The sequence below is a fragment of the Gopherus evgoodei genome, chromosome 10, assembly GCF_007399415.2.
Source record: "Gopherus evgoodei ecotype Sinaloan lineage chromosome 10, rGopEvg1_v1.p, whole genome shotgun sequence".
Taxonomy (NCBI): domain Eukaryota; kingdom Metazoa; phylum Chordata; order Testudines; family Testudinidae; genus Gopherus; species Gopherus evgoodei.
This window is the reverse complement of record NC_044331.1, coordinates 86,180,355-86,193,449: the sequence shown is the minus strand read 5'-3', so window position 1 is coordinate 86,193,449 and position 13,095 is coordinate 86,180,355. Positions and strand designations below refer to the sequence as shown.

General features: G+C 41.8%; 1 protein-coding gene across 2 annotated transcripts in view; it reads right to left on the bottom strand.

The window, feature by feature from the left end:
- The window catches only part of KCTD5 (potassium channel tetramerization domain containing 5), a 36,769-nt gene extending 23,738 nt beyond the window's left edge, over positions 1–13,031 (bottom strand). For both annotated transcript variants that reach the window (XM_030577886.1, XM_030577887.1), the window contains exons 1-2: positions 12,765–13,031; positions 1,502–1,610 (exon numbers count right to left, since the gene is read on the bottom strand). In XM_030577886.1, the coding sequence (XP_030433746.1) occupies positions 1,502–1,610; positions 12,765–13,007 (352 nt within the window). In that variant the 5' untranslated portion in view covers positions 13,008–13,031. The remainder of the gene's footprint in view (positions 1–1,501; positions 1,611–12,764) is intronic.
- Positions 13,032–13,095: the final 64 nt, after the last annotated feature.

The following is a 13,095-nucleotide window of genomic DNA, read 5'->3' as shown; positions in this document are numbered from 1 at the left end:
TCCCTTAAACACAAAGGCAATAAATGTCATTGCAGATCAGACCAGGATTCATCTAAATCCAGTCTGTGAACAGTCCCAGTTGCTTCAGAGAAAGGTCCAAAAAATTCTGCAGAAGGCAGCTATGGAATAACCAGGCCACAGGGAAAGCTTCTCCCTAACTGCCATTAGTTGAGATTGTCTTATACCCCAGAGTTGCTCAGAGAGGCCTTTTTTCTTGGCTGCCAACATCACATTGCAGTCTCATGTACAGAGAGCTGTCCATTCTCACTTTTAGCATTCCCTGCTTTCTGCCTCATATTGAGCATGTGTGTTTCACAATATTTTCCCAAGTTTAAATTTGGTTATTTCCTACTCATGTTCCTAACCTCTCTAGTTTCCTTTTGTATCATCTCTGAATCCTCCCATCTCCTCTCTATTTAGTTTCAATAACATAAGATTCAATCAATGCACGCACAAATGATTAACCTGGATGATACCAGAAAATTTACAGGGAAGCCTAGAATTGCCCATTGGTGAAGGACTTAATTTCTGGCAAGTGCAAATACTATCATCAGGTAATTAAAAGTAATGGGATGAAAAGCAGAATAGTCTTTCAAAGAAGGTGGTGGGAATCCCATTGCTTAGGATACTTAACACTAGAAGGGAGACAGAACAATTCTGCAGTGGCCCCCTCTTGAGGATAGAGATGATATACATTTTCTAACTTCTGTGACTATTTCTGACCAGTCCAAGACCATACAGTTCGGGTGTGCAAGACTAGGGAGAACTGACTGGAGCCTCTGTATTGATGGTACATTAGTGGCTGGGAGATCATTCATGTAACACAGTTGGGAGTGCCCCTGCCTGTGGGTGTCTGTTAATTGCAGTGCCAATCAGAGTTTTGTGGTTTGACACAGCATCACAGTGTGAGAGCGATACCCCAAGTTGGGGGGACAGAGGGCACAGCAGTGCCACAGGCCAGGTTGCACCCCATCACATGGATATGAATCGAGGCCCATGAAGGAGTAGATTCAGAAAGAGTGTCCCCTAACTGGTGTAGTTCACATCTCAGAAGATCCCAGCTCTCACTTATTTTTTCTTGCTTTACATCTTCAACACCTCATTTCACAGCTATCCTTAAGAATACTGGAAGGGTCTTTCTTCCAAGACCATCAGTACAGTAGGAAAGATGTAGGGCTGTCACTGTTAAATGATACAAGGCACCTAACTACCATGACTGAATGTGCGCCTCCTAATAGTGTTTCCAGTTCATGGAGCGAGGTCAAGAATCAAACTCAGGTCTGGGGACAGCTCTAACCAACCTTAAGCTACTTAAGTTTTGTCTGAGGCAGGGTAGAATGCTGCAGAGATTTGTCTGCAGTGTAACTCAAAGATGAAAATGGAAATTGATTTAATAAAACCTTCCTTCTACAGGCAAGCCCACTTCTCTTTTGCAGTTTTCACAGCAATTACAATATTGAAAAAGAAGAAAGCAAGCAAGAGATTTGGTTTAAAGTCCTACCTTCCTCAGCTAGGTCCTTGTTAATAACGAGTTTTCCATGTCTGAGATAGTTCAGTACTGGCCCAAAGTAGGTCGGGTCTCTGTCTATTAAATAAGCACCTGTTTCATCCTGTTTAAAAAAAAAAAGCAGCCAAGAAAACTCAGTGGATTAAATATCCAAAAGACTGGTGTGCTCAGCTATATCTACAGCTAACCAGTTAAGTTATATTAGAGCAGGGGTTCTCATGAGAAATGTTTTGGTGGCCTCAGAGTGTGGCCACCAACTAGTGCTGATGGCTGCTCTGACAATACTTCCTAAAATACTCAACTACTTAAAGAAAAACAAATAAATATGCATATACACATGCCCATATCATTGTAATTTATTTATGTTGGTTTTTTTCGACAGACTCAATAATAAAAACAACATACAGTGTTCTCTGTTCCTCCCTGGACCTAAACAGAATTGAAACAAATAATGTGTTTTGCATGTTCTTGTCCCTTTTTTGTTGTTGTTTCTTTTGCTTTTTTTTGGTTGCTTATTTGTTTAAGCCTTGATAGTTAGTAAGTCTGTTTCTGTGAAAAGTGATATTTGTATTTTGTTAATATCACTTTTCACAGCAGCAGACTTGCTAGCTAGCAGGGAGGCAGTGAAAAGTGATATTAACAAACATATAAATATCACTTTTCAGAACAGACTTACTCAGCCCTGGCAAGCTGAGGGATAAATTAAACCCTCGATGGGAAGATGGGTATGGAGGCAAATGGGGGGAGGCGAGTCTGGAAACTGAGCCCTGCAGCTGCGCAGCCAGGGACTGGGGCCAGAGGACGCAGTGGGGCCAGGGGCGATGCGTGTGTGCGCGGGCAGAGGGAGGGAGCCGGTAATCACTGGGGCTGGATCATGTGGCCCAGCAGCTAGAGTCTGAAACCCTGCGGCTGGGGGTCAGAGCCCAATACCGCATGGCCAGAGCCCGGGGCCAAAGGAGGCAGCAGGTGGGGTGGGGATGAGCCTGCTGCCAGGGCTTAAAGCCTGCTGCCATACAGCTAGCGCCAGCTGCCTGCCACTGCAGGTCTGAAGCCCAAGCCCCACCGCCTGCCTGCTTCTCCAGTGTTTGGGGCTCCACAGGGGGACAGGGCCGAATCCTTGCTGGCAGCCCTGGGGGAGGGTCCATTGCTTTGTCCCCTGCCTCACCACCCAGAAGGCTGAGGCCACACAAAAAGCTCCTGTTGGCCACATTTGTGAAATGCTGCATTAGGGACTTGTCACGGTCAAGACAGTCCCTTTAATCTCACTGGTTCCTCCTCCATTTAGAGAGAGACAAAAAGAATTAAAATCAGAGTTAAAAGTTTACATTGACAAACATAAGATCACTGTAGGTATAAAACACTCAAACTTTTCAAAGTTAAAATAAAATATCAGTTGAGGTTAAAAAGCAAAGCTTGAAAGGCAAAATGTTGCTCTAGTAGCTCAAAGAAACAGAGCAACAAAGGCTAGAAATAATACCAACACCGACATGAACTCATTTCCTTTGTTCCAACTTAACCTCAGAGAGAACCCTACGAGTAGGACTCCTGGGGAAATTCTGTGCCACTGCACAAGCACAGAATTCACATCTCCTGTAGACTCCCGAGCAGCTGGCTCACAGGCCAGAGCAGCCAATTACAGCGAGGCGAGGGTAGAGGGCAGGTGAGGAGGCATAGGATAAAGGGACGGACAAAGCAGGGCACACATGGTTGCTGTGGGGAGGTCACAGAGACTGGGGTTCAGGACTAGTGTGGGGGGGACAGACTTGGGCAGGGGCAAAGCAGCTGACAGCTTTGAGCCAGGGGCTGAACAAGAGGGGGATGCAGGGACAAAAGGGGACAGATATGCCTCACTGAATGGGAAACATTTTAATTTTTTGGTGCAGAATTCCCCCTGGAATAGTGTGGGAATGAAAAACAAAAACAACCCCCTCCCTCTCCAAGGCCTTCAACTGCATATATAATTTACAATACAGTAGTTTAATCTTTTGTTGTAGGACAATATACCTAAAACCCCTCCTTCCAGCCTTTTTTGGGTACAAGGGGACAGCATGAGGTGGACTGAGGAAAGGTTGCTTGTGAAAGATCTGGCCTATGATCCATGTAGTCACATGAGGGTCAGGTCACCAGCCTGTAATTAATGTGTGGATTAAATGTTTACAGTATGGCTTGTAGTGTTCTGTGGGATAGCGAACAAAGCTTGAGAATTCCACTTACAGAGACATTAGTAAACAATGACTAAAACAGGGTTCAAAAAAGAACTAGATAAGTTCATGGAGGATAGGTCCACCAATGGCTATTAGCCAGAATGGGCGGGGATGGTGTCCCTAGCCTCTGTTTGCCAGAAGCTGGGAACGGGCAGCAGAGGTTGGATCGCTCAATGATTGCCAGTTCTATTAATTTCCTCTGGGGCACCTGGCACTGGCCACTTCAGAAGACAGGATACTGGGCTAGACAGACCTTTGATCTGGCCCAGTCTGGCTGTTCTTATTCCCAGTCAGAGGACTAAGGAGGTCTGAATCAATACTTTCAGAATTTAAATTTCCATTTTAAAAGACAGCATTCCAAATGTGAATCCATGTGATCAAGGTGGTGTTGCTTTCCCAAGACAGCAGACATCTCCAATGTTTTAAGCAGCATGGTGAAGTTAACAAAATTGGTATGCATTTAGATAAAACGTATCCATTTTAATAAAATCCAAGAGAAACATCTGATGAATGAGTACCAGCAAGCTATAAACATGCCCAATAAAAACTAAATTGACTAAAAGATGACAACATGATCACGATGTGTGTTAATAGATGGTATATAGAAGGTAGAACAGGTAAATATTCACTCTCACTTAATACAGGAGGGAAGGGGGGCATGAAACCATCAGGGAGAACGTTTTAAAATGATAAGAGGGAGCACTTTTAAAAAAAGAACCTACACAATGCACAGTCTTTGGAACTCATTGCCATAATACATCACTGAGACCAAGAGCTTAGCAATTAGACATACATACAGATAATAAGCACACCAACAATTATATAGAATTAAAAACCTCATGAGTTTGGAGGCCTTCAGTCATGTGGAACATTGGTTCATCGTCTATGGGGAGAGGGGGCTGTATAGTCTGGATGGGCTCCACCTCAGTAGAAGAGGGACAAATCTCCTTGGGGACAGGTTGGCAAGAATAGTCAGGAGAGGGGTTAAACTAATAGCAAAAGTGAAGGTATCAAAATAACATGTAAAGTTCATTTTAATTCAACTAGTACAATACAGCAAGTTTTACTGTTTGTAGGCCTATGTACATCAACTGTGATTTTTATAGCATCTATAATCCCTCAGGTTTCTGATCTACTAAGTTTGTTCCAAGTGTCATCCTCACTCAGGGTGGATCAAAAAATTGATGATTTTTTTTTAAAATTTGTTGAATTTACTTTGAATACAGATTTATTGTTAAAAGTAAACCTATTTAAAGTTAGACTGTCAATTTCAAATTTATTTTAAGGCCTCTCTCTCTCTAGTCTATTAAAATCATTTAAATTAAATTAAAAACATTAAGAGGTGTAGCTATACAAACTAAGAATCTGAATAAATTTAAATTAAACTATGTAAGTGCTTAAATAAATTTGTATAAATATACTGTATCCTCCCGGTTTGTGAAAAGAAGCATCAAATCCAGCATAAAGGCTATACTTATTTCAAATCAGCTTGTTTTAATGGTTATGAGGCTCAACTTTTCTTTAGGAAAATAACTAAAAGGTACAAATACAGAAATGTTTAAAATCAGTGATTTAACATAAAGGTTTTCTGCTTGCTGATTTAAATAATGATTAAAATTGATGATAGTCACTCTTCATAAACTAAGAAGCCAGAAGGGATCATTGTGATAGTCTTCCAGTGTAACACAGGCCAGAAGACTTCCCTGAATTATTTCTGTCTGAATTAGAGCATCTCTTTTAGGAAAATACACAGTGTTGATTTAAAAACTGTCAGTGATGGATAATCCACCATAACCCTTGATAAATTGTTCCAATGGTTAATTACCCTCACTGTCAAAAATGTATGCCTCATTTCCAGTCTGAATGTGCCTAGCTTCAGCTTTCAGCCATCGGATTGTTTTCATTTCTAAACATTTGTTCCTCACGTAGATATTTTTCAGACTATGATCAAGTCACCTCTTAACCTTCCCTATTTCTCCCTGTAAGTTAGTATACTGCCCAGCACAATGAGGTTTTGATCCTGACTGTACTGTATTAGTGCCAAAAGATAAATTATTAATTATAATAAAAAGCTTAATGAAACAAAGTTTTAGAATAAAATGAAAATCAGGAAATGCAAGAGTTAAAGATAACAGCTACATTCATAACATTGCTTTGCATATGAAGATTTTCTATTAAGGGGGCTAAATGAGTGGCCTGGTTACCCAGCAGTTCCTTTTGAAGTCAATGACCTCCCTGGGAATTGCTAGCACTCAGTATTTTTAAAGTTGTACAATAGCTACCCTATATACCTGGGATCTTATCGTTCCTCGGTAAAGGAACTGTGTCCTCGTGTGTTTGTATGGCACCTAGCACATTGGTGCCCCACATTACGAAGAGACACTCCCCCAAACAGCAAATGGAGTGAAAGGGGATCTTGGTTTATCCTTAGACCTAAGGACTGGATTAGGGAGAGGTCTGCACCCTGACAACATTTGCATTTCCCTGTTCTGTGGTGAGCTGCACCTGATAAATGCCCTGGGCACAGCATGTGGTAGAAAAGCCAATTATTAGAACTTTGTGTTGCTGCTGATCCTCTGATAGAGAAGCAAAGATTCTTCCTGAAGGCTGGCCTGATGGATATATGAGAGTAAAAACTGAAGTTTAGAGATACAAACCAACCCCATTGCTTTAAAAATGCAGTTACTGGGGCTAAGGTCCTCAAGCTGAACATGAACTCATGGATAAATATGCTGAGTGCTCTCAAGTCAGGGAAGGGTGTAAAAACCCTTGTCATCTCTGGGATAAAAAATAAATGGGAACTGAATCCCAATATACTGAGACCTCTATTCTATTGAGCCAAAATGTAAAAGGTGTTTTCATCCTTTTGCTGTTCCTGTGAGATGGACAGGGAAGTTGATGGTTTGGTGGCATGGAGTGGTACCGTACTGGAGGAATTATCAACTCCACGTCACCTCAAAGACAAACAGTAGTCTCCAAATCGGAAGTGGGAGTTGAGAAAAACAGCCACAATAATTGGTTCAGGGATCAAGTGCACCTTTAAACATTGTTTGCAAAAGGAAGAGGGCCATGAGGTCATAGATGATGATCTGTGCTTCTGCCTACAGGATCTGGATGTCTGCCCACTGAAATAAAAAGGCTGAGACAATTTCTGGAATTTGAATGGTGCTTTTCTTTTGAAGGGCTGTCAATAAAGGGCCTGGGATTTCAATATTAACTTGGAATTCTCTAATTTCTCCTGTGTCTCATCTGTGCAGACACCAAAGAAATCTAGGCCACCTCAAATGGGTTATCTTGCACCTTTTATGGACAAACCAGAACACTTTAGACAGCCAGCTCATCTGTTGGTCTGTAGTCACTACTGTTCCCAAGTGGCTGTGTGCCTGAGGCATCACAAGCAGATTTTAATGAATGCCTCTGCGTCTTATAAATCAGGCATGAAGTCTTCCATGAACTTCCTTAAGCTCCTCAGGAAGATGGTTCAATAAAACGAGATCGTCAGAATATTACAGTACAACCTTGATATGACAGACAGCAGTCTTACAACCAGTTATACAGATTTTCTCCATCAAGGGTTGGGGAAAATCACATAACAAAAGTGAAGAAGAAGAAGAAGAAGAAAAAATTGACTTTTATTTCTCATCTGGTATCTTTAATGCACTGGAAATAAATTTGCAGTAGTCTGAAAAAGAATAAAGTGATGCAGGGCACCATACTGCAACTTATGCATTCAACCTCTTGTAATTTTGAAAAGTTCAATTTCATGAACTTTTTATTTTATGAACTCATCTGTCTCCAACTGGTTAGTAAAATAGAGATTCACTAGTTCATACAGAGCCAGCAGAGGTGAGAGAGGAATCTGACATCTGGTGCAGAAGATCCATCTTTCCAGGGTGGTTTTTCACTCTGATCCATCTATTACTTGGGGTCATTTTATGCAATTTTCCAACCTCCGACTTTTCATTTGTTTCAGAAAAGAAAAGCAAGCCCTCCAGGAGAGACCTAGTGTAATCAATCTGCCTTCCAGCAAGCTGTCACGATGGAGACTAGTGCTACTTGTAAATCCTTGTCCAATGTCCACAAAGCCTTCATTGATGACTGTAGCCAATCTGACTAGTAAGTTCAGTTCCAAGATGCCAACTAACCTACAAGTCGTTTCTTGACATCTGGAAGCATCAAACCAAGTGCATTCACAACTCTGGTGAGCAAGTCTGGGAAGGATTTAGCCTTTCCAGGGTGACACCAACGATGTGTGTTACCACACCCTCTGGGGAAGAAGAGTTGTTTGGATTGTAGCCCATAGCCTCTTCACAGGAACATGCTCTTAATTATCTGAGAATTTGGAATAAACTTTTAAGGGGCAGATATGCTTTGGTAGGCTTAGAAGCTGATCTTACTTGGGTTAGCACAATATGGTGGGGAAAGACTAAGAACTTGCCTCTTATATTTTAGACCCCAGGGCTGTGTTGCCCAGGAAGGTTAGCTAGCTAGAGAGGACAGGTGCTGAAAAGACAAAGTGGAAATCAGTGGGTCCCATTAAGAATGCAAAGAAGGTGGAGCTTTAAACCCTGACAAAAAGGGTTATACCAAAGTAATCTATGTTGAAGGGGAACAAAGGGAGGCATAGTTTTAGGAGTAGTGAACTGAGGGCCTTCCTGAGCCTACAACTCTGTAGCATTTAGATGGGAATTCTTTGCTCCAAAGGCATCCTCAGAATGGGGCGGGGGCAGGGGGGAGAGGGATCATATTGGTCTTGGGTTTGGCTGACCAGGAGATGGATCTGGACATGGAGAGAGCAAAATACAGTCCTCCAGTTGCAGAGTGCTTCTTGTCAGGAAAGGATATGGACTGTTTATGCAGCGGGAGACCAAAAACACAACTAAGTTTAATAAAATGGTAATAATGGCTGTTAAATATCAGCCCATGTAACCAACTCTTCACTGCATAAAAATGTATTGATGTAAAATACTAACTTTAATTATCACTGTATAAAAACTATTTGCTCTTAAAATCACTCCATTGCTAGTACAGAAAAGAAATTTCTGACCACTTAGAAGCAGATAAATCAGATGATGTGCTGCCTCACTGTTGTGAAAGTACATGGACCCATCCTCCTGACACACTCATAAACTGTTCCAAAGTAAGATGAAATCCACCCTCACCCACACAATCACAGATTCCAAGGTAAGAAGGGATCACTGTGATCATCTAGTCTGACCTCCTATATGAAGCAAGCCATAGAATTTCCCCAACATAATTCCTAGAGTAGATCTTATACAAAAATATCCAATCTTTATTTAAAAATTGCCAATGATGGAGAATCCACTGTGACTCTTGGTAAACTGTTTCAATAATTACTCTCATCATTAAAAATTTACACCTTACTTCCCGTCTGAATTTGTCTAGATTCAAGTTCCAGCTACTGGATTATTCTATATCTTTGTCTGCTAGATTGAAAAGCACATTACCAAATATTTGTTCCCCATGTAAATCCTTACAGATTTGTAGAGACTTCTAGTCATTTTCCACAGATTTCTGGGCTGTAGTGCTATCTACAAGCATATCCTAAGAGCAGAATCTTCTCAAAGCTGGATTTTCACAACTACTGTAATTTCTCTCATATTTCCTGTCCTTTACTAAAAATGTTCATCCCTTATATATGTACAAAATATTCAAAATCTTTCTGATCTTTAGAAATAAATGTCATATTTGAATGTACAATGTAATGCTAAGTACAAGACAACTAGTTATCTATTTTACATCCATTTTACAAACTGCCCCGTTATTGTCAAATTGCTAAAGGCCTCTCAGACCTACATTCTCATCTTCAATTTCAGCCTGACTTCAACCTTCTTTAACTAGTGAGTTACTCCTGGGAGAATTCTGTGCCAAAAAATTAAAAATTCTGCAACAACAAAAAAATCTGGGCACAATATTTTCAAATTCTGCAAAATTCTGCTTATTTTATGTGTCAAAACAACACAATATAATCACACTAGTTTCAATTATTTTTGGTCATTTATTTCAAAATACCTGTCAATAAGCATGTCTGTAACAATACAGACAAGAAAAAAGACTCAGGATATGTTTTTTGACAAACAGATTCCTTACTAGGCATATTAATACAGAATTCTAAGTAATCATTCATTTAAAGTAAAATACAGAAGTGTATTTCCCACACCCCTCTGAAGTAATGCAAAGGCTTGGGGGAAACAGGGATAATGGAGGAGCTGAGGGAGAGGGAAGTAATTGCTGGGAAGGAGCCTGGGTGTGAGCTTGGAGAGTGTTGGTATGGATCGGAAAGTGTGGAACAGGTTTTTTTTGGAGGGGAGTAAAGGTGTGTGTGTGTGTGGGGGGGAATTGTTAGGGAGCTTCCGCCATGCAGACCCTGGCTGACCCCTAGCCCTTCCCATTCAGTCAAGCACCCCTTCTACCGTCCCCATGTGGACCTGTGCCTCCCTCCCTCCATAGCTCTGCGCCTCCACTCCCATTCAGCCCCTGTCCCAGTCTGTCTTCTCTCACTAGACCTTATGAACCCCCATCTGAGCCCCCAGCAGCACCACGGTCTGTCTGTCTCACGACCTGGTTTAACAGTCGCTGTGAAGAAGGCAGGCTCTTTCTCTTCCCTAGCTGGCCAGGAGCTGCTGCTGCTCTGTTCTAGTCCCATAGCGCCCTCTGGTGGGCAAAAGGCAGAACTGAAGAAACTTTCTGGCAGAAGTTTTTCTACATGAAAAATTTAAAATATGCATGGCTCATTAATTATGCATGCACACAGTGGTGCAGAACTCCCCCAGGAGTGGCGACTAGAATCAAAGTACACAGCAATGAGATTACACGTGTGTTATTAGTGATTAACACATTGAGATCTGATAGCCTGTGCTCTTTCATAAAAGTTTGATTAGCAGCACCCTATCATCTTGTCATGAACTACACACCAATTACTAATTTGCAACATTTCAGGCAAAGAAATGGTTTAAACATTACAATAACTGATTCATAAGCATACTTTCCACTCTATCAAAGTCTTTAATGAAAATAGTGAACAGTGTGGACCCAAGAGACACATATATCCTCCAGTTTGTCAGCAAGCCATTGATATCTACTCTATGGAAACAGGCACAAAACTGGATCAAAGGTTATCTTATAATATTTCCATCTAAATTTCATTTCCCTAGTTTGTTTATGAAACTGTCATATGCGACAGGGTCAAATACTTACTAAAGACTGTATATATTCTACTTACTGCTTCCTCCCTATTCACTAGGTCAGTTAACTTATCAAAGAAGAAAATAAGTTTGGTTTGACAGGATTTGTTCTCGATAAATCCAAGTTGGCTACTAGAGTCATCTCCTTATTATCCTTTAGGTTAGAATAAACTGATTGTTTAATAAATTGTTCCAGTATCTTTATGGGTATCAAAGTTAAGCTAACGTGTCTATAATCGCCCAGCTTTCATTTTTATAGCTCCTACGTTTGCCCTTCTCCAGCTCTCTGGTACCTCAACCTTCCTCCATTAGCTCCCAAAGACAAACTGCTAAAAGTTCAGAGATTGCATTGGCTAGTTTCTTAAATACTTTAAGGTGAACTGCATCTGGCTCTGTCGATTTACATACATTTAACTTATCTAAATATTCTTTAAACTTGTTCTTTCCCTATTTTGATCTGAGATACTTCCCACATTGTGAATATTAACTGTGTTAAGCATCTGGTCACAATCAACTTTTTCTATGAATACTGAAGCCTCATAAAAAAACAAAACAAAGCAACCTTCACTATTAAGTAAATGGATCTATGCTTTCCTTTTTCTAATATATTGATAGAACCTTTTTTTATTGCCATTTCCCCCCCTCCCTTACTCATTCAGTGCTTTAGCCTTTTGGATTTTGTTTCTAATACGCTTTTCTTTTCTTTTGTATTCAGTGTATTCTTTTGTACAGCAATGGCATAGCTCAGTTTCAGAATTCACAAATTGTAAACTATGGAATCAAGACAATGCAAAATTAACATGACAGGATTTAAATAAAACATCTATGCACCTGACAAATAAAAGCTTACTCAATAAATAAAAGTGACCCAGAAATTCCAATAGATACGGATCTCGTGCTCCTTTTAAGAGATTTGTAGAGCATGTCAACAGAAATGGTCATGGGTGTGGTATAAGAACCTAAACAAATTAACTATATGGGTAGTCTGTAGGAATTGGCCTGTTCCAACACATATATTCATATTACATAATCTTAAAGGATTTCTCTGATTATGGTACTGCAAACACCCCTGAATGTTCTGTTAGCATAAATAAGACTACCAAAGAAAAAGAAAATAAATGCATATCTGTTCCAAAGAAATGAAACCTCATACTTCCTGCTAAACTATATGGGATTCTCTTCAATCTAAAAGTATTACACAGTTAATTTACTCTTATGATACTAAAGGTTCGATTGGTAAATTGCAAAGCAAAATTAACACAGAGCTTCTCTAAATATAACTAGTACATACCGCTAAAAAAGCCTGGCATGTTTCTCAAAGCTTAGCCCAGCCCTATAAGACAGCACCGATAGATTGCCAGGGTTATCCCCAGCCCTGCCTACCCCTTCCAGCCCACATACTCTAGACACCTTTACCCCAGATTTCCCCTGTTCAAACTTTGTGTTTCCTGATAGGATTTTAATTGGGGTAGCGATATAGAGAGAACAGAGGGGGTTCAGAGTGCTAGAACAGGGAAGCGTGTGGCTGTCTTAGGAGAAAAGGGGGCATACAGAACCATTCGCTCCCCTGACTGGACCGTAGGTGACTCTCTCGCCCTGGACCCTGGATGAGGTGGCAGTGGTAAAAAGAAGAAACCTCACTCTTGCCAAGCCATCACAGGGTGGGCCGGGTTCCCCCCAGAACAAGCAGGTCCCAACCCCACAATCCCCCTTGGCTAGTCTAGGGAGGGGCCCGGCCTAACCTTACGCGACCGCGGCTGGAAGCAGAGCCGATGTGGCGAAAAGACAGGGACCCCCCCGGCCCGCGCGGGTTGGCCCAGATCACGGGGGTCCCTCTGCTGGTCTCACCTTGTCCGAGTCCAGGTCGGGGTCGGCTTGGCAGAGGCGGAAGAGGAAGGACTTGGGGTCCCTGCAGAGCGTCTGCCGGGTGGTGAGGAAGCAGGTGCCCCCCACGTTCAGCCGGACCCATTTACCTGGGACCCCACTAGGGGAGGGCCCAGAGCTACAGCGGCGGCAGGGCCCGCCTGTCCCCGGTAGGCCGAGGACGCCCATGGAGGGAACCGGGTACTCGCAGTGATTCTCCGCCGCCATCCTCGCTACAGCGCCGGAAGGGTCCAACCCGGATAACGGTCCCCAGGCCCCTCCCGCGCGCACACTCCTACCGGAAGTATTCCCCACT